This window comes from Bison bison, unplaced genomic scaffold, assembly GCF_000754665.1.
Source record: "Bison bison bison isolate TAMUID 2011002044 unplaced genomic scaffold, Bison_UMD1.0 scf7180017864215, whole genome shotgun sequence".
Taxonomy (NCBI): Eukaryota; Metazoa; Chordata; class Mammalia; order Artiodactyla; family Bovidae; genus Bison; species Bison bison.
The window spans coordinates 1,492,694-1,514,916 of record NW_011494787.1 but is presented as its reverse complement, the minus strand read 5'-3'; the positions used below and the strand labels follow the sequence as shown (position 1 = coordinate 1,514,916).

At 40.0% G+C, this 22,223-nt stretch overlaps 1 protein-coding gene, 1 non-coding gene and 1 pseudogene across 4 annotated transcripts in view; 1 reads left to right on the top strand and 2 right to left on the bottom strand.

The window, feature by feature from the left end:
- TIA1 (TIA1 cytotoxic granule-associated RNA binding protein) overlaps positions 1–15,311 on the bottom strand; it is a 39,059-nt gene extending 23,748 nt beyond the window's left edge. Inside the window, exons 1-3 of one of the 3 annotated variants that reach the window (XM_010845292.1) lie at positions 14,988–15,311; positions 4,502–4,604; positions 821–919 (exon numbers count right to left, since the gene is read on the bottom strand). In XM_010845292.1, coding sequence (XP_010843594.1) covers positions 821–919; positions 4,502–4,604; positions 14,988–15,013 — 228 coding nt within the window. In that variant the 5' untranslated portion in view covers positions 15,014–15,311. The remainder of the gene's footprint in view (positions 1–820; positions 920–4,501; positions 4,605–14,987) is intronic. The other 2 variants (XM_010845289.1, XM_010845290.1) reach the window with 2 other exon arrangements.
- A 239-nt stretch (positions 15,312–15,550) lies between these two features.
- TRNAG-CCC lies at positions 15,551–15,621 on the bottom strand. The gene has a single exon. It is a non-coding gene; the product is annotated as a tRNA-Gly (tRNA).
- A 1,612-nt stretch (positions 15,622–17,233) lies between these two features.
- LOC104992501 lies at positions 17,234–19,592 on the top strand (annotated as a pseudogene).
- The last annotated feature ends 2,631 nt before the right edge of the window (positions 19,593–22,223 follow it).

Below are 22,223 nucleotides of genomic sequence, written 5' to 3'. Positions count from 1 at the left end.
TCCTTGGAAGGAAAGTTATGACCAACCTAGATAGCATATTCAAAAGCAGAGACATTACTTTGCCAACAAAGGTTCGTCTAGTCAAGGCTATGGTTTTTCCAGTGGTCATGTATGGATGTGAGAGTTGGACTGTGAAGAAAGCTGAGCGCAGGAGAATTGATGTTCTTGAACTGTGGTGTTGGAGAAGACTCTTGAGAGTCCCTTGGACTGCAAGGAGATCCAACCAGTCCATCCTAAAGGAGATCAGTCCTGGGTGTTCACTGGAATGACTGATGCTGAAGCTGAAACTCCAATACTTTGGCCACCTCATGCGAAGAGTTGACTCATAAGAAAAGACCCTGATGCTGGGAGGGATTGGGGGCAGCAGGAGAAGGGGACAACAGAGGACGAGATGGCTGGACGGCCATCACCGACTCGACGGACATGAGTTTGGGTAAACTCTGGGAGTTGGTGATGGACAGGGAGGCCTGGCGTGCTGCGATTCATGGGGTCACAAAGAGACACGACTGAGTGACTGAACTGAACTTGCCTAAAGTACCAATAAATTTTTTTTCTTTTATTCTTCCCCATTAGTAGTCAGCATTCCTATATATTTCAATAAAGCCTAGTAATTCAACAGTTACTTCAGTATTTACCATATGCAAGGAACCATGAAGAATACTAACATAAACATATACTCTAAAAGCTTTACCCCATCTTTTTAATATTAGTTGTGATCGTTTTCTGTAAAACAAATACGATGCTTCTAAAATGGAAATAAAACCTTTTACAACTTAGAATTTTCCAGTGCATGTCACCTTCTTTAATTACGATAGCTTACCTTACCCATTATCTTCCGCCCATTCATAGCAGCGAGTGCTGCAGCTGCATGACGATGCTCATAAAACTCCACAAAACAATATGGATCATTTCCGGCTGTCTGTTGAAGAAGAGACACAAAAGTCAGTTTTATGCTTTATATACTCTCCTTACTTTAAAACTATACAAAGTTTTATATAGCTCAGTATCAGGCCATGGAGAATGAGGGGCTGTTCTGCAAGTAAATGTTTAAGATAAGACAGTAAACAACAACAACAAAAAATAACTATTTTTATAGAAAGCTATCGTCTTCAACAGCTTGTATTATATACTATATGTAATTTAATCTTTTATTAATGACTAAACCTTCTAATTAACCTTCTTAAACCTATTATTAAAATAGAAGTAAATACACTCTAAAAACTGAAGACATTTTCAGATAAGTAAAGTTTTAAAATAGGTTTTAGAACGTGCACTTTATGACATCAAAATTTTTGCCTGCTTAGAAGGCCTTTAAAAATAAAAATTCTTGAGAATTCCCTGGTGGTTCAGTGGTTAGGACTCCATGAGTCCACTACGGGGGCACGGGTTCAATCCCTGATTGGTGAACCAAGATCTTGTAAGCCACTGTGCAGTGCAACCAGAAGGAAACTCTCTCCTCTCTTCTGTTGGTGATCGAAGTAGTTGAAGCCTGATGACAGGCAAAGCCTGGGTGTTTTCTTACAAGGAAGTAGAAAAAATACCCAGTGTTTTCACACCTCTTGGTGTAAAACACCAAATGGCTTCATAGTCCATTTTACAATTCTTTCCATAATTGCCCAAGCAGAATTGTTAAAATAAGAAACTAATTCAAAAGACTAGAACGATAATAAAATAAAGAAATATGCCATTTTATTTCATGCACAACAGTTAAAAAAAAATGTCCCTGGCAATGATTTCAAAGAATTTTAGGGTAAAGAGGCAACCACCAAATTGATGACATTGAAACTATCCATTATTTATTTTTAAAAGCATTAGAGAATATATAAGTGTTAATTCAAACTAATGCTATTCTTAGTGGGAGTTCTACTACCAAGATCCATGTTGACAGGCATCAGAATCAGAAAACTGGTTAAAAAAGTGGCTTACACGTAAGAATATGGCAATCAAATAAATAAGAATGTTCATTTCACTTGTGTCCAGAAAAATAAAAACTACTTTTTAGATTAAAAAAAAAACTCTAAGCATATGCATTATCATCCTTTGTACTCTAAAGTCTTAGTCACTCAGTCACATTGAATTCTTTGTGATCCCATGGACTGTAGCCTGCCAGACTCCTCTGTCCATGGGATTTCCCAGGCAAGGATACTGGAGTATTCCTTCTCCAATTCATACTCTGCTGCCAAGTCGCTTCAGTCGTGTCCGACTCTGTGCGACCCCACGGACTGCAGCCTACCAGGCTTCTCCGTCCATGGGATTCTTCAGGTAAGAACACTGGAGTGGGTTGCCATTTCCTTCTCCAATGCGTGAAAGTGAAGTCACTCAGTCGTGTCTGACTCTTTGCGACCCCACGGACTGCAGCCTACCAGGCTCCTCCATCCACGGGATTTTCCGGGCAACAGTACTGGAGTGGGGTGCCATTGCCTTCTCCCAATTCATACTCTAGGGAGTATAAAATTAATAAATATGAACATCAGTCCAACAGTGTGATGTGAACAGACTGGAATTTAGACTTTAATAATAATAAAATAATGATAAGCAGGAGAAAGAGTAGTGAATCTAAGTCTTTGAGTGACCAAAGTCCAATTTATACAAAGCGGTAGAGGCTCCCCTAGCTAGTCTTTTTCTGTAGGTGCAGCAGTCACTAACATTTTGCTAGCGATCTTTACCAGAAAATTGAGAAAGACCTAGACAGAGAGAGAATAGCACCCTATAGACCTATGGAGAGAATAGATCAATCTGGGTTTACATCCTTGCTTTGCCTCATTTTTGTATATATTAAACAGGAATAACATTTGCTTTGTAATGTTTCTATTTAGTATTTTTGATGAGGCATCAGTATAAAAATGATAGGCAGTAAACATTTAGTAAATGCTATTACTAAGATAAGGAAGGAGACCCAGAGGAAGGAAAGACTGGTTTTAAATTCTCCATCATTTCCCTTTCTCTCTCCCTCTTATCTTTCTCTATGGGTATGGGAATCTTTCATTCATTATCCAAAGGCATACAGATATTAAATATGATTAACAGAACACTTCAGAAGAGTGTAAAGAATAAAAACATCGTTGAATCCATCTGTATTATGTGTGGGTGACTCTGCCACATTAGGAGAAAAGTTTTGACATTTTAAAATACAAGACAACAAACCAAAGCCAACTGGCTAAATAATTACTTTTAAAAATACCAAGGTAAAAAACATTAAACTGGAATATAGTAGAAGAGAAAGTAGTAGATACTGATACATACATGACTTTCTTTCCTGGAGAAACAAAAACTAAACGTTTAAATGCAGGAAAGACCATGGGATAAAAGGATTTCTCTTTAGTACTGTTTTTCTCATCAAGAGAATTTGAAGCTGCCTTTTTACACATATTATGACTCAGGATTAATACCGATTACATGAGTGAATTGATGTTTTTTCTATATATTAAAGTCTGATGATTGGAGAAGGAAATGGCAACCCACTCCAGTGTTCTTGCCTGGAGAACCCCAGGGACAGGGGGAGCCTGGTGGGCTGCCATCTATGGGGTCGCACAGAGTCGGACACGACTGAAGCGACTTAGCAGCAGCAGCAGCCTTAGAGTCATGTGTATAATATCAACATTCCAGTATAGATTGGGTTGTGCCAAGTTCAGTCCTGTTCCTCATTACTGTCTCTTCCAGTATAAAGTGAAAACTCTGACTCCTCTACCCTGGGGCAAAAGCTCTGGATCTCCTGCAAGCAATTCTTTAATAAGCCCACACCCATCTCCCCAAGATAAGCCCCCTTTGCTGTAACCATGAACTCTAGGTATAAATAAAATCAAGAAACATTTCTCCCCACTGAAGCAAAACAGCCTCAGTATGCAGATTCAGTTATCTACATCTACTTAGAGTCCAAGTACTGATTAAGACTTATGTCTAAAACATCTGTATCCCTTGGGAGGGGAGTTTGGGGGAGAAGGGATACATGTATACTACGTATGGGTGAGTCCCTTCAACTGTTCATCTGAAACCATCACAATATTGTTTGTTAATCGGCTCTAACCCAATACAAAATAAAAATCTACATGCTTGTTTTTAAAAAAAAAAAAAAAAGTCTGATGAATGGGCACTGCCACAATTCAAGAAAAACTTGAATTGTGACCTTTAAAAATAAAGTTTAAAACATCTTCACAGTATCAAAGTCTATTATTTCTTTTGCCTAATTTCCTATTTTAATTAATAACTGAATTTCTAGATTTGCCAATCAACTGACACCACATAGAAAACAAACAATTCTGATGCCTCAATACATTTTAAAACAAGAGTCCCACATATAGTTCTCATCTGTTTTGGAAATGATTAGATCTAGTCTCTCTTTACTGAGTCAAACAAACTTGGTGGCCAAAATGGACTTACTACAAATTTACTGAAACCTTTATGAATTTAGACTGTATAAACCAATTTAAGAGATCCTGGAAATAATGGATTTAAAGAATGTATTTAAAACAAAAAAAAGAAGAAAGTTAACTAAGTAAAATACCCTTACATCCATAATCATTTTGCAGTTTTTACAAGGTCCAATCTGGCTAAAGAGCTGGAGAATTAGAGCTTCTGTGACATCTCTGGAAAGGTTACCAACGTATCTGAAACACAAAGAAAAACAATTCACCACTTAAAATTTGCTTCTTTTAAATCAGTTCTTAAAGTTGAATACTGAACAATGAATTGGGGGAATAGGCAGATCTTTGCTGTGTACTACACTATTTAGGAACTTATAAAAGTTTGAAAACTTCAAAATCTCTTACAAAACAGATGTAATATATGTTACTTACAAATATACTAGACAGTTTAGTAGAGGGAAACTAGTAAGTATCTGTTTTTAGTGCAGGTTGCACAAATAAAACTTGTTGCTTTAAGTTTATAGGCTTACCTTAGGAAGATATGCCTAAAATCTCTCAAATGAATCATTTGACATGTAGAACAATTCATACAATCAATCCTAGAAAACTCTGCAAGTATTCTCCTTCTACAGTATTACTGAGAACATTAAATAAAATTTCCTCAATGTTTAATTCACATGATTGTCCTAAAAGTGTCCAATTGAGGTATACTTTGGTTTAGACAGTAAACATATTTTTGAAAGATGAATCAATCACTATCGAACTGTTATACATGCTCACAAAATAAAGGGAAGCCTTTTAATGAATATCACTGATGAGTGGAAGCAGAAAGGGAGTAGAAAGATTCTAGGAGAGACTTTTAACAGATAATATAAGTTGGTGACTAACAAAATTACTGTAAATAATGTATTACAAGACAACATGACTGGGATGATCCTTACTTTTTTGGGGAGAGGAGGATTATCCTTATCTAAGGGTTTATAAATATTCAAAATGGGATTTTGAAATGAGATTACCTCAGGTATGTTAGTTTTATTACTTCTGAAATCAGAGAATGTAGTCTCCCAACAACTATAGATGTCTTAATTCTTCTGCTAAGAATCCTTCAGGGAATGTGATGAAAGGTACGGACCCTCTCCCCAGAAAAATAAAACACCTATACGTGCCAGAAAGCGTGGATTCAATTCCTTCCTTCCATTTACCCATTCAACAGACTACTGAATACTTATTATGAAGGCATAGGAATAGGCTAAAATGGCAAAGATAGAAGTGCCAAGTCTTAAGAACAATGAACAATTCCTTTACAGAAAAATGCCAGACAATAATTGTAGACAGACAGCATTAAATTAACGATGTGTAAGCTCTACTGAAATCATTGATTCAGGCATGAACCATCAATAGATGTAAAACTTAGGTGAAAGGCTGGTAAGAAAATGCATATGTGCAGGGTGCCTAAGATGTCACATAGATTACTTAACATATGCAAAGGGAAAACTCACCTTAAAAGTGAGAACTCTACACCGGTCAGAATGGCCATCATCAAAAAGTCTACAAACCATAAATGCTGGAGAGGGTGTGGAGAAAAGGGAACACTCTTGCACTGTTGGTGGGAAAATAAATTGATACAGCCACTATGGAAGATGGTAGTGAGATTCCTTAAAAAAACTAGGACTGAAACCACCATATGACCCAGCAATCCCACTGCTAGGGATATACCTTGAGGAACCCAGGGTTGAAAAAGACACATGTATCTCATTGTTCATTGCAGCACTATTTACAATAGCTAGAACATGGAAGCAACCTAGATGTCCATCTACAGATAAATGGATAAAGAAGTTGTAGTACGTATACACAATGGAATATTACTCAGCCATAAAAAGGAACTCATTTGAGTCCATTCTGATGAGGTGGATGAACCTAGATCCTATTACACAGAGTGAAGTGAGTCAGAAAGATAAATATTATATTCTAACACACACATACGGAATATAGAAAAATTTTATTTATTTACAGGGCAGCAATGGAGACACAGAGAATAGACTTATGGACATGGGGAGAGGGGAGGAGAGGGTGAGATGTATGGAAAGAATAACATGGAAACTTACATTACCATATGTAAAATAGATAACCAATGGGAATTTGCTATATGGCCCAGGAAACTAAAACAGGGGCTCTGTATCAACCTAGAGGGGTGGGATGGGGAGATGGGAGGGAGGTTCAAAAGGCAGGGGATATATGTATACCTGTGGCTGATTCATGTTGAGGTTTGAGAGAAAACAACAGAATTCTGTAAAGCAATTATCCTTCAATAAAAAAATAAAAGAAAAAAGTGAGATCTCTAGGCCACTTTGACCCTGTGATCAAACTTTAAATCATGTTATGAACGAACAATGACACATTGTGTACACAATATGAATTATACAATATCATATACGAAATATTCAAGTCAGAAAGATCTAACTTGAATTTAGCTAAGCTTAAATTCAGATCTAAGTTTACAGGATATTGGGCATATAAAACAATTACACAAATTCAGATCTGGGATATTATATAAGGTGACTTACTTGATATCTTAAAGATTACCCTCCTTAAAAAAAAAAAAGTAAAAAGGAAGGCTACTTTTGATTAAGAGGGACTTAAAAGACACTGACAACTTAATATTTACAATGAATAATCCTTGACTGAATCCTAGATTAGCGAGGGGGTGAGAAATCGCTTTTTCTTACAGAATTCTGATTAATAAATGTATAAGAAATGAGGGAAATCATCATTAAAACACCTTAGTAATAATGTTACGGGTAAGAATTCTTTGATACACCTCCCTTTATGAAGTGAGGCTTAATTTCCCTCTCCTTGAGTGTGGGCAACTCTTAGTGACTCAATTCTGACAGGGTATGTTGAGAAAAAAGGTAGTCACTATACAGTGGAGATAAGATCACAGCATCCGGTCCAATCACTTCAAGGCAAATAGACAGGGAAACAATGGAAACAGTGACAGACTATTATTTTGGGCTCCAAAATCACTGCAGATGTGACCGCAGCCATGAAATTAAGACACTTGTTCCTTGGAAGGAAAGCTATGATCAACCTAGACAGCATAATAAAAAGCAGAGATATTACTTTGCCAACAAAGGTCCGTCTAGTCAAAGCTATGGTTTTCCCAGTAGTCATGTATAGATGTGAGACTTGGACTGTAAAGAAAGCTGAGCACTGAAGAATTGATGCCTTTTAACTGTGGTGTTGGAGAAGACTCGAGAGTCCCTTGGACTGCAAGGAGATCCAACCGGTTGATCCTAAAGGAAATCAGTCCTGAATATTCATTGCAAGGACTGATGCTGAAGCTGAAACTCCAATCCTTTGGCCACCTGATGTGAAGAACTGACTCGTTAGAAAAGACCCTAATGCTGGGAAAGATTGAAGGCAGGAGGAAAAGGGGCCAACAGAGGATGAGACGGTTGGATGGCACCACTGACTCAATGGACATGAGTTTGAGTAAGCTCCAGGAGTTGGTGATGGACAGGGAAGCCTGGCGTGCTGCATGCAGTCCATGGGGTCGCAAAGAGTTGGATACAACTGAGCGACTGAACTGAAATGACACAGATCAGTACCCTTCATAAGTGCTACAATGAAAGATATCTCCTCACATATTATAGGAAAGTAAAGAGACATGACAACTAAACACAATGTATTTTGGATTAGATGTTGGAATAGAAAAAGGACATTAGTGGGAAAACTGGGGAAAACAGTAATAAAACTTGCAGTTAATAGTATTGTACCAATCTATTAACTTCTTAGTTTTGATAATCATACTATGGTTATGTAAGATATTAACATTGAGGGAAGGGTGAAGGTGAAAACTCTGAACCATCTCTTTAACTCTTCACTGTCTATTTTTACCCAACTCATGTGCCTATAAAAAACCCTAAGGATTGCATATGTCTAAGGGAAAAAAATGGCTCTTCTGAAAATTTAATTCTAACATCTACTTTGCTAAAGCTAGGTAATCCAGTGATAAACTGACAGTATGTAGGGAACCTGGAGTCTGTCATTTACTCTGCAAAACTTCAAGATTTTTCTCAGAAAAAATTTATCAAATTTTTTCTCAGAAACTCAAAATTTCTAAGTGATTTTCCTAGTTTGAAGATAGCTAATAATAAAAGCTACTATAAAAAGCATTAAATATCTATTTAATGTGGCCAGCTATATAATGTAAATTCCTGGAGCCTTTATCAATTAACTTCACACAGCTGTTTATTAAGTCTCTTCAGAGCAAGTTACACAAACAACTTTTTCTCAACCTTTGACACCATTACAATAAACCTTAAGTTAACATATGTAACAGTCTCAATTTTATAAAACAAGTTTCTTTGGTTATCCCATACTTTGTCACATATTATTCTGTTTCTGAAGCTAAGGATTTCCTATTAACAGCAGATTTAAGTTACATATGTTGTTTTTTTTCTTTCAAGGCTGCCAAACATCTTCCTACATTTAGAGAAATCTTTACCCTATGGCAAAGCCTGACTCTTCTTCAAAAGATGAAAGGCTAAATATGGTTATATAGTCTACCACACATATGATCTGGGCTAGGTCCAATACTTTGGCCACCTCATGCGAAGAGTTGACTCATTGGAAAAGACCCTGATGCTGGGCAGGAGAAGGGGACGACAGAGGATGAGATGGCTGGATGGCATCACTGACTCGATGGACGTGAGTCTGATTGAACTCCGGGAGTTGGCTGATTGAACTCAGGGAGGCCTGGCGTGCTGCGATTCTTGGGGCCGCAAAGAGTCGGACACAACTAAGCGACTAAACTGAACTGAGGTCATATTAGAGATACCAGCCCTGAACACAGAAGACAAAGACAGGGGTTAGAAGCAGAAACGGAAGAGAATCCACTTTGGTGGCAAACAGCAGCAGAGTCCCATGTCCAGTGGAAGTTGAAGTTGTAATACCAGGCCCTCACTGTATGTGGTAGGAGTATGCTTTCTGGGATAGTCTATAGCTTGATTAGAACTGTGGGCCTGACAGTTGTCTCTCTTTCCTGAACATTTTCTAAGCCAGGTTCCATAAACTTCCTCCAAATTCTGAAAGTGTCCTCTCTCTCTGTATATATATATATTTTTAAGGAAGCATGATTGAACAATTCTGAAACTACTTTTTGAAATTCTAAGACTGAGCAAATAAGTGAATATACTGGGAATATATATACTGGCAATAGAAGCCAAGTTCTTCACAGTTGGGAGAATGGAGTTACAAATACAGAGAGGGGAAAGAACAGAATGAACTCTGTAGCATCAGACTAGAATTGGAAGTATCAGTGCAAACTCTTGGGCATGTGTATCTCATTCATTTCCCAGCTCTAACCTCCAAGTGGGCCTGGTTCAAGGACCTAATGAAGCTCAGCTTCTTGATGTCTCACTGCGGAAAGAACTCAGTGAGACAAAGTGATAGGTAACAAGTGGATTTATTCACAGAGAAACACTTCACAGATAAGAGTATGGCCCCAGTTATCTTTTTCTTAAAATCAAATTCCTTTCATGCTTAAATTTTTTTGCAGCAATGCATTTAAAGAAATTCTGATGGATACCAAAATTGATTCTGGAGCAGCTGAAAGCCAAGATTTCTTGTCACCATGTTGAATAGACTACTAAACCAAAATGTACATTTCTTACATTTATGTAGTTATAGTTTTTCAAGATGCTTTTTATTCAAAAACATTAAAATATCCTTTTCTAGGTGTTCCATGAACTTCTTGTTAACAGCCTAGATTGAAGTATGTCATGTTGATATTTATAACATCACCTCTGAGATCATGCACCAATCTCATACAAAACTGCAAAGTAAATGTTCTCCTTAGGCAACTGGATAAAATATGAACTTTGTATTGGTTAAAAACACTCTATCAATGTAGTTTCCTTAGTATGAAAATTATATTGTGGTTATATAAGAGAATGCCCCAATTTTTAAATTTATTTAAGCCCTAAATGTATTGATGTTTTCTCAAATGGTCCAGCAAATGTGGCTATTAGCAATTGGTAATTCCACATGAAAGGTATCTAAGTCTTAAATGCACTATTTTTGCTACATTTCCATAGGTTTTAAATTTTTCAAAATAAAGTTACCTGAGACGTTTCAATGGAAAAAGTCATCAATGCCAGTAAAAACTTGACAGCTCTGGGATAGGACTTCATGTCAATTTAACATATACATTATTTTAAGGTGATATTAAGTTCAAATAGTTATAACACTAGAATCTAAAACACTTTAAGTATTTATTAGTACAGCTCTGGAAAATTTAACTTACAAAGAAAAATCTGCAAGGCAGAATGCTGTATTGGGTTTGTTTTGAGCCACAATCATTGTATAAAAATGTAGAATTTGATATGAAGCCTCTGAAAATTTGAGTGAAAAACATGAATAAATAGGTTTTAATCTAATGATAAATTTCATAAGAGTAGAGACATATTTTCATTCATATCTACTACTTAGAACTCTGCCTGGAAAATTCTAGGTGCTCTATAAATACTTGTTAAAGAGATAACTGTAGCTGATTCACTCGGCTGTACAGCAGAAACTAACACAACACTGTAAAGCAATTATACTCCAATAAAAAAATAAAAATTTAAAAGAGGTAACTGTATTCTCTTAGAATTATTTTTGAATATTTGCAATGTGATAGAAAATTAATCCATTTTGCTGGAGTTATTCTAGTTCAGGGGTAGAGGTGTATGTCTCTTACTAATTATGAAATTATGACAAGGATATATTGTACACCACAGGAAATATAGTCAACATTTTATATTAAAATAGCAATATATTTTATAACTATAAATGGAGTATAACCTTTAAAATTATACACTAGTAATTTATATAATACAGTGTATCAATTATATCTCAATTAAAAAAGGAATTATGTACAACAGTAAATACTTGTTTTACATACTATGTATGTATTAGTCGCTCAGTAGTGTCTGACTCTTTGTGACCCCATGGACTGTAGCCTCCCAGGCTTCTCTGTCCATGGGATTCTCCAGGTAAGAATACTGGAGTGGGTTGCCATCTCCTTCTCCAGGGGATCTTTCTGACCCAGGGACCAAACCCAGGTCTTCTGCATTGCAGGTAGATTCTTTACCATCTGAGCTGCCTGCGAACCCCCAAAGTATCTGCAGCTCAAGACAATATTCTGGTTTCCTTTACATCCAAGTCCTTTACCTGGGGTTTGCTTCTGATGGGAGGAGGGACACCTTTTGCTGCCATGATGGGCTGGACAGGCAGAGGAGGATAAAATGGGTGCAGGCCAGTGTCTGTTCTTTTCTCATGTGTTGGGGAGATGATTCTGCTCTTGCCAGATGGTATCTAATCTCTCCATGAACAATCTAGCAAGCTCCATTGAAGCTGAGGATGGAACTTGGTAAGAGCCATGTGGCACATAATATAAATATTATATGCCAGCATCATAACCTTGTAACAACTGTCTCTTCTTCACAAAAGACCGCTGCATGATAGCAGAAATCCTTTATTAGTTGGCATCTCCTTCACTTGGATATCAGACCATATGCAGTCATCCATCCCTTGTTACTCTGAAGGGATTGGTTCTTGGACCTGCCTCTTCCCATGGATACCAAAACCCATGGATGCCCAAGTTTCTTCCATTTGGCTTGTCATATTGAGGGTTTCACATCAGTGGATACAAAGGGCCAATTGTAAACAAATCAGTCTGAAGAAAAAACTTGCCAGGTGGCGCAGAGGTAAAGAATCAGTATGCAATGCAAAAGATAAGGGAGATGGGAGACAAATTCGCTCCAGTATGCTTGCCTGGACAATCCCATGGACAGAGGAGCCTGGCAAGCTACAATCCATGGGGTCACAGAGTCTGACACAACAGAGCACACGCAAACATGCCCTGAAGACTTACTAAGACATTCAGGCTCTCAAGGCAGTTCTCATTTTTATTTTGCAACAAACTAACATTCTAGATGACTGATAATTACGCATTTGCAAATTAAAGTTATTGTCGACTTCACTCTCACATTCAACATCAAACCACTGGCAATTCCTGTAGCTTTATTTTCAAAATGTATCCCGAATCAAATCGCTTCTCACAATATGGTTGACCCTTGAACAACATGGGTTTGAACTGCGTGGATCCATTCATTCATGTACATGTATTTTTTTCCACTAAATATGTACTACACAATCCACAATTGGTTGAATCCACAGATGCAGAGGCCCAACTGTAAAAGTTCTGCATGGATTTTTGATTGCTCAAGGGCTATAGCTCCTAACCCTTGCATTGTTCAAGGGTAAACTGTACCATTTCCAGAGTACTGCTGACAAGAAACTGAATCCTGGCGGTCTCCAAAGAGGCAGTGCTGAACACGCATTTGGGGCAAATGAAGGTATTTCCTCTGAGCCATTTAGGTACACAGGCAATACTGAAATTCAGACTGTATCTTACCCTCAAGAATGAGTAAACCTTGATTCACTGCTTGAAACTATACCCGTTTTTAAAACAATTTTATTGATCACTTACCATGGATCAGACATTGCCAAGAACATATTAAGAGTCTCTGACTCCGAAGGTTATTCACACAAACATTTTGTATTAAAAGTAAAAACGTTGCTGGCAAAACTTAGGGATGAGTACCTACTCATATTTAATCAGGATTGGTTTGACTGGAAGAATGGGAGCTTTGGTTGAGAAAGGTAGAAGCAAGGGAGGAGATATTAGGAAATGTTAAAGTATGGACAACTTGGGGAAGATTCTTGGATGTGGTGTTCTGGTAGTATACAAGGCAAAATCAGTCATAAATGTGAGTCAAAGCTGAGGACTGCAAAGTGGCAGGCTCATGAACAAAAAGGTGTATGACTTGGGATGACTTACTTAAATTCTAATCTCAGCTTTTCCTCAAATGCAAAATGGACACATTTACTGCAGAATTCTGATGAGGATTAAACAAGCACATGAAAGGCTTAACAGCAAACGCAAGTATTTGTTGAATAAAACTTCCTTCATTAATTCTCCCACAATGGCTGGTCCTCTGTCCCCAGACTAGTACTGCATGTTTCTGTAGACTGACCTGGGAAAGCGGAAGTTGTCTTCATTATTTGATATTCCCAAATCAACATACTAAAAAGGTTAAGTTCTCAGATTATTTTTGGCAGTTTCTGAAATTAAAAATTTTGAAATAAGAATCTTGAAGACATCATAATATAAAAAAAGACAGGCAGTTTCTTAATTCAGTATGCTGTTGGATATCATACTTGTAGTGAAGAGACAAAAGGGAAAAAAGGGTTCCATAAACTCTATGGGGTTAATGATTTTTTTTTCCCCAGGGAGTATTCATCTACAGATACAATTTTTCAAAAAACAAAAGTCATGTGCTAATTGCTGCATCCTAGTACTAAAGGGCACTAACATGAGATAAAATAGCAAAAAATTGTACTTATTTATTAAGAAAAGAGTGACTATATTTCTCATAGATTACATAACAAAACTATTTTTTGGCGCTAAAAAAATAATTGACTACATTGTATTTCATAACAACTATAATATGCAGAGTTGCAAAAAGAAACCTAAGAGTGTATTTTTTTTTAATGCAGAGGGTTCTCAAATTGCCAGTATTCGAAGAATAAAAATAAGAAAGCTACGTCAAAAATTGGGCTTTTTCTTATTTTCGAGAAGAGTAACAAAGGCAGGATCACCTCATCGGATAGTACTTCGAAAAACAAAGGAGAATGCCTGCGGCGGGGGGAAAGCTACGCTACAAAGAAATGATCCCAAACTAAAACCACTTAACACTACAAAAATTCAGAGGTGACTAAATATTTTAGTTAAGGTACTTATCAATTGTTGCTTTATTAAAAACTCCCCGCTCCTTCAACGACATGTCAATCACAAAAGTAGCAAGCGAAGATAAAAGAGCATTAAATCCACTTCCCCTCAGTTGATATATACCTCCGGGTGAGAGTTCCATTTTAAAAAAGCAGTTTCAAAATCCTTAGGGGTCCGATTTGGGGCTTTTTGATCGGGGATGGGGGGTTGCCACAGAAAAAGAGCCAAAGTTTAAGAAAAAACAATTGACTTTTTCCCAGTTGGCAACTGCGAGAATAAAGTTTACACCCCTGAAAATGAGTACACGGATTTTCAAGACAAAAATTCTTATCAATGAAAAGAAAATGAAAGGAAGAGTATCTGGAGAAAATCAAAGTAAAATGAAAGCGAGACGGTTGTAAAATCAGAATAGGTTAATCAAGAAGCGGGGGAAGGGATGCAGGAGAGAAAGAAAGCATGGGACAAAAAGGCTCGCCGAGTTCTAAAAAGAGGTTTGAATGAAAGTCTCTTCTCCAGGCCGAAGGCCGCCGAGGGCCCGGGACGAGGCCAAAGGCCAGGCTGTAGGGGCAGTTAGGTGTACGGACTAATTTAGAGGCTGAGCCCCATCTCCTTCCATTTGGTTCTCACTGCCTGGGTGTCGGTCCCTAGACATCCAGGTGAGCGCCAGAGAGAGTAACCTTGATAACGCGGCGTCCACGGGGAACAATAGGCTGGGGAGCGGCGCAGAGCCGAAGGCTCGCTCCGGGACGATCACCATCCCGCCCCCCTCATCGCTGCCCCAGACTCACAGAGTCTTAGGCATTTCGTCCTCCATGGCTGCTGCTGTCGCGGCGGCGCCTCCAGGTCCAGCTCCCTACCCTTTACTACCTCACAAATCTTTTGACCGGCTATGGCTGAGGGGTAGCCGGGATTCTCGGCTGACCGGAGGTTACCCCGCCTCCTTCTTCGGCGGCAATTACACTCAACTGCCCGGCCCAGCGCGAACAATGAAGCCCCAATACAAGATGGCGGCGAGCCGGGAGCCTTGGAGCAGCCAGGGAAGTGACCCGGGCCGCGCAGGCGCAGAGAAATTTTGCACTTTCAACCTCCTGGCCGCCAGGCTGCACCTCAGTCCTTATATTCACTTGTTGCGCAGCCGTGCTTCCAACGACGCCAGGGGGTTGTCTCAGACTGCGCAGGCGTAAAGGTTAACTGTTTAATGACTTGAGTAAACATTTTTGAATTCCACCTCCAGATTCGAATGTGTCAACAGTGATTTATAGTAAAATATAAATCTTCATGGAAATGAAAAGTTGTGTTTCTAGAAGAAGAAAGACTCTAAAAATTACCCAAAGCGGGGACAAAAACGGGGTGCGCCGCCCGGGAATCGAACCCGGGTCGCAAGAATGGGAATCTTGCATGATACCACTACACCAGCGGCGCTCACGGAAACTGGTTCTGCCGAAATACCTTAGGACCAAGTACACGAGGACGTTCGTTCCCAAATTAGGAAGATTTAGTCATTTAAAAATAAAAGTTTACCGAGAGTCTCCATAATCTGTTACTTTTCAGGTAAGAAATGATTTCTTTTCTTTCATTTTGGTACGGTTGAATGGATGTTCCTACTTTTTCTGTATGAAAAATCTCACTTAAAAAAAAAATTTTTTTTTTTTTTTTGGAATTGAAAAGAGTTTCCGGGAGTTTGCTAGTAGTCCAGTATTTAGGACTCCACGCTTTCACTGCCGAAATCAGGTTTAAACTCTGGTTAAGTATTCCCCAAGTCACGCGGCGCAGCCGGAAAAAAAAAGTAAGAGTTTCATTAAGAATTTGTCCTCTTGGTGTTAACCAAATTTTTGAGCCAGGAATATATTCCAGATCTTTGAGGAATTTTTCTTTATATTTGAATTTCCTTGGTATAATCAATGTACATTGGAAAATATTTAAGAAACAGTTATTAAATACAGATCAATCCAAGAGTTCTAAAACTGAAGGAATAAGAAGATATACAAATTTTTATCCTCTTCCAGGGAGGCAGAAAAATGTATGTCAGTATACTCATTACGCATTTTGTATTGCATTTTAAATTATGTAAAAAATTTTTTAAACATTGGGAAATGTACATGCCCAAAAATGTGATGTTTTCTTTGAAGTAGTTCATTTAGACTGCAGCATTTTTAGATAATCATTTTTGAAATTGAATTTAGACTCTGTGGTACATTGTTGGGATTTTATTCAAAGACATCAAGTAATAATATTTTGAGGGTGAACAATATAAATTTTTAAAATGTGTAATTCAGGAATTTCCTGTGGCCTAAAGGTTAGGGTTCTGGGGTTTTTTTTTTTACTGCCATGGCCTCGGTTCAATCCCTGGTCTGGAAACTGAGATACTGTATACCATCAGTCAAAGGGAAAAAAGTGTATAATCCAATGGTTTTTTAGTATATTTACAGAGGTATGCACCCATTCTATAATCAGTTTTAAAACATTTCCACCCCCCCCCAAAGGAAACCCTTACCAATTAGAAGTCACTCCCAATACCCCATCTCACTCCTCCTCCCCAATCCACTGATCTTCCCTCTCTACAGATTTGTCTGTTCTGAACATTTCACATTGTCCACAAAAAAATGATTAATGGTTAATCTAAGAAAGAAATAGAGGAACCTCCTTGGTGGTCCAGTAGTTAAGACTCTGTTCCCTCATCAGGGAACTGGATCCCATGTGCCACAACTAAGAATTCAAATGCCACAACTAAAGAGGCCACAGGCCACAACTAAAAATTATATATTATATATATATATGTCTCCTGCATATGGCAATTAAGACCTAGTGCAGCAAAATATTAAATAAATAGGTAATTAAAAAGAAAGAAATAGAGAATTTTATTCAAGCCAATTTATAATCAAGAGGATTCTAACCCAGGAGACAGTCTCTCAGCAAGCTCTGAGGATTTTCTGCCCATTAGAGGTTAGTGCTCAGGGCTGCCCCATGCTGCTGCTGGTGAGGGAGCTCCAGCCCTTGTGCACAGGAGGCCACCCCGGCCTGGTGGGCCCAATCAATGGTGGATCTGGAGGTGGTGCCTGAGCGCTCTCTGGGGAAAGAGCAATATGTATTGGCACTGGTCTCCTCTTTTAAGCATGACCTCATCCATAACCTGACTCGGGAGAGGATCAAACTACTGTTTGAAGCTTTCAATCAGAAACTTAAGGTGATTCAAATATATCACTTGACTAATAGATAGGGAAACAGTGGAAACAGTGTCAGACTTTATTTTGGGGGGCTCCAAAATCACTGCAGATGGTGACTGCAGCCATGAAATTAAAAGACACTTACTCCTTGGAAGGAAAGTTTTGACCAACCTAGATAGCATATTCAAAAGCAGAGACATTACTTTGCCAACAAAGGTTCGTCTAGTCAAGGCTATGGTTTTTCCTGTGGTCATGTATGGATGTGAGAGTTGGACTGTGAAGAAGGCTAAGCGCCGAAGAATTGATGCCTTTGAACTGTGGTGTTGGAGAAGACTCTTGAGAGTCCCTTGGACTGCAAGGAGATCCAACCAGTCCATTCTGAAGGAGATCAGCCCTGGGATTTCTTTGGAAGGAATGATGCTAAAGCTGAAACTCCTCTTGCGAAGAGTTGACTCATTGGAAAAAACTCTGATGCTGGGAGGGATTGGGGGCAGGAGAAGAAGGGGACAACAGAGGATGAGATGGCTGGATGGCATCACTGACTCAATGGACATGAGTCTGGGTGAACTCCGGGAGTTGGTGATGGATAGGGAGGCCTGGCGTGCTGCGATTCATGGGGTCGCAAAGAGTCGGACACGACTGAGCTACTGAACTGAACTGAAAGTACAGTTAAACTATTGTGGTGTGCATTTTAATTGAGCAGATTGACCAGTCTTCGGTGCAACCCATCCTGGAGTGGACAACTCCACTGCACAGCTTTTTCAGCTCAACCTCAGAGGACTGTCTTTCTCTTTTCAGCTAGACTCATGCACCAAGTTTCCTGAGTATGAGCCCAATTTTGCCCATGTTCTGGCTTCTCTCCAGGTACCCCACAGAGCAACTGTGAGATGAATGTACATGTACAGTGGAAACAGCCTACAGGATACCGAGGCTCCCATGATGCCCCTGAGATGTTTCCCAGGCAACATGTATGCTGAGAGTGTAGATAATCTTTGATATGAAAGTGGATCCTCAGGTTTACAACTTTGCCTACTTGCCACAGGTGTGGACCCAACTTATTACCAGATGGCCCAGATGCAGGTATTTGAAATCTTAGTATATTTTGGCGATTCCTGCCAAGATGTTCTTAGCATGCTTGACTCTCCACACAGGGTCTTCTACAAGTCAGAAGACAAGATGAAGATTCTTTCTCCTTTGCCTCACAAGCAAGTTCCATCCAAGTGTAATGACTACGGTTTCTTTTTGGCTGCTCTGAGTCTTCCTTAACAGCTTGTGAACTGTTTTGTCGTGGAGCGCAGGCTCTAGAGCATGTGGGCTTAGTTTCCCTGGGCTATGTGGGATCCCACCAGGGATGGGACCCATGTCCTGCTTTGGAACGTGGATTCTTAGGTACTGGACCACCAGGGAAGTCCCATGACTGCTTTTTAACTACTTCACTCTCAGAATGAACATCTGCTTTGATGGGAATACACACAAAATGAAGAGGTTTGTCCTACACACCAGTTACCCTAGACATTATAATTTTAATATGTATCACTACAGTGAATTCAAGATTCCACTATCTGTAAAGAGAGAAAACACAGAGGGTCAGACAGAAACACACATGACCTACAGCAAGTGGGACAACATTCAGGAGCTTCTGGGCCATCCTGTGGGGTGGGGGTGGGGGTGGGGGGAACCTGTTGTCTTGCACAAGTCCTCCTGCCCAAACAATTCCAACCCATTTGGCTCCACATTCTGCTTTGGCCTTAAACAGATGGTCTCTGAGGTCAGGCAGAACAGCCACATTGCCTTGGTAACTCCCTATGGCCCTCCAGGCTTGGTGCCCACCTGAGAACCATGGAGCTGTACTCTAGGAACATCAGGACCCATGAAACTGCTACTCCATGAAACTGTACCACATACTATTCAGCAGGCCACCCTGTGGGTTTTCCTGGACACCTCGCCAGTGTGGAAGGGCTATTGTGATATGTTAAGGTGGGGCTCAGGCTGGGTGCTCTGCCATGAGGTGAGAGGTCCAGATATTCCTCTGTCCCCCATTCTCACCTGCTGGTGCCAACAGGGGACACAGACTACAAAGAGAAGTGCAACTGTGCATCTTGATACCCAGACCCAGGAGCTCTCAACTAACATATAAGGAGACAGGGCTCTGTCTTTCCTGTCCCACGCACCCTGGGAAAAGTCTTTTTGGGGACTCTTTCTGTGATTGAGGACACAGGCATTCAGGATAAGAACAAGGTCCTGCCTTTGGCCCACCATGGCCATGTGACCATTAAGGCAAGCAGGGAGCATGCCCATAGTACTTAGTGGTGACTTTTTTTGCACTACATCCACATTAGTTACTTGATGAGCTGGTGGTGGCCAGGATGGCCCACCTACCCTTCCCTGTTTCTTTCTTGTATGTGCTCCCTGCCAGGCCTAGTGGGCACACCCAACTGGTTGAAACACAACTTTCTACCATCAAGGTATGTGCCCAGACCTGGTTCCCACTGCTCTTGGAGCCAGCCTGAAAAGTTGCCTGTTTCCTGACTCTTCCCCAACCTGGCTGGTAGGACTGCATGTTTCCATCCTGTTTGCCTCTTTCATTTAATGCCAAGGTTTTAGCTAAAGACATCTTCCTTCTTTTGCGTGTGTTTCAGCATTCTGTTCTGCACTGTGGGCTTGGCTCTCCTGCCCTGACTCTGGACAGTGTCTCCTGGCCAGGCCCATTCATGGTGCAAGGCCTCTGGGGCTCAAGGAGGGCTGGGCTGCTCAGTCTCTCTGTGGGATTTGCTAAAGAAAGTAGCATATGTGTTTTAAAAAATTAATCCTTTTGAAAAGAACTGAGAAGTTTATAATTTTACCCTGTTTTTAATATTTTGGCTTAGCAACTTGTGACACATAGATGAGAATTTTGAGAGTTTTCACCTGTGTGTACAGATTTTTGTAAGTACAACTCTTTTGTAATAAACTTATGTACAGCCTCACCCTGTAGAGTTTTTAACAACGAGTGTGCAGAGGACCTGCCCTGGGCTCCTTTGTGGCGCCCGGGCCGATAGCCAAGCTTATGTGGCATTCCCATAACTTTGTGACTGATTGTTTTCCTATGTAGACTGTGGCCTGGCCAAAGACCCGCACACATCCCGCTCTGGGGCAGCCAGAACTGTTCCCATCCTCCTAGAATGAGGGAACATTCCTCATGCCCTGCCCATAGTCCTCCTCCTATGGCTTCAGCAACAGCTCACCTTGTGCTGTTGCTGGAATGTTAGCACTTAAAAAAAAAAAAGAAAAAGAAATTAATACAAAGTTATATACATTTTGAAGACAAAACAAATGATGACAGTTTGCATCGTCCAAATCTGCATGTACAGATGCAGATTAAGGATTAAGAAAGAAATGTGGGAATTCCCTGGAGGTCCAGTGGTTAGGACTCAGTGCTTTCGTTGCCCAGGACTGTGTTCAATCCCTGGTTGGGGAACTAAAATCATGCATGGTGTATGGTACACCCCAAAAATAATAATAATAAATAAAATAAGAAGAACATTTGAGCTAGAAATGAAAACCCTCTTCAGTTGAGAAGGAAAAGAAATAAAACATCCCCATGCTCAATCCCTCACGTTATATCCTAAGGAATTACTTTTCTGGTGCCAGAAATACTTGCTCTTTACCATCAAGCAGGAATTCCTGTGTCTTTTAAGGAAATCTGGTTAACACATAATTGCGGAAGCACAGTGCACACTAAAGAGAAGTAGTGGCCTAAGTGAGCAGAGAGAGTTTTATGTTTAAATTTTTTTGTCGTGCCTTAAAAATGATTTTATTTCATCAACTCCTTCTTTTGATCCTTAATCTTTTGATAGGAGGCATTTGGTAATCAAATATTTGGTTCCTTGATGCCACCCAGAATGGTTGCTTACCTGCTCTAGGACCATCATATCCCTCCATTCCTGGTTCTAAAAGTCTGCTCTTTCTTTCCTTTTAGAGGGGATTGTACTAGTAGAGGGGCTTCCTCTGTGGCTGAGTGGTAAAGAATCTGCCTGCAGTGCAGGAGCCACAGGAGACTCGGGTTTGTCCCCTGGGTTGGGAAGACCCTCTGGAGGAGGACAAGGCAACCTACTCCAGTATTATTTCCTGGAGAATCCCATGGATGGAGGAGCCTGGTAGGCTGCAGTCCATGGGGTCGCTAAGAGTCGGAAATGACTGAGCGACTTCACTTTCACTTTTCACTTTCATGCATTGGAGAAGGAAATGGCAACCCACTCCAGTGTTCTTGCCTGGAGAATCCCAGGGATGGGGCAGCCTGGTGGGCTGCGGTCTATGGGGTCTCACAGAGTTGGACACGACTGAAACGACAGCAGCAGCAGCAGTACTAGTAGAGGGGCTTCCTCTGTGGCTGAGTGGTAAAGAATCTGCCTGCAGTGCAGGAGCCACAGGAGACTCGGGTTTGTCCCCTGGGTTGGGAAGACCCCCTGAAGGAGAACAAGGCAACCCACTCCAGTATTATTGCCTGGAGAATCCCATGGACACAGAAGCCTGGTAGGGTATAGTCCATAGTGTCTAAGAAGAGTTGGACAGGACTGAAGCGAATTAACACGCATGCATGTACATATTGGTAGAATGTCTGGCAAGGACTAACGGTCAATCCAAATTGTCCAATAGAACTTAAGCCAGTTTTACATTGTATATGCATTGTGAATGTTCATTAGTTTATAGGGAACTATAGATGTGATCAATAATTTCAAGCAGTTTAGATGTTACTGTCTTAGTAGAAGTTGGTGATACACAGCATGAAATGCAGGACGCCATCACTTTATAAGTCACACAAACTGTAATCAAAATTACCATCAATAATAACAATGCCAGGGACTTCTCTGTGGTCCAGTG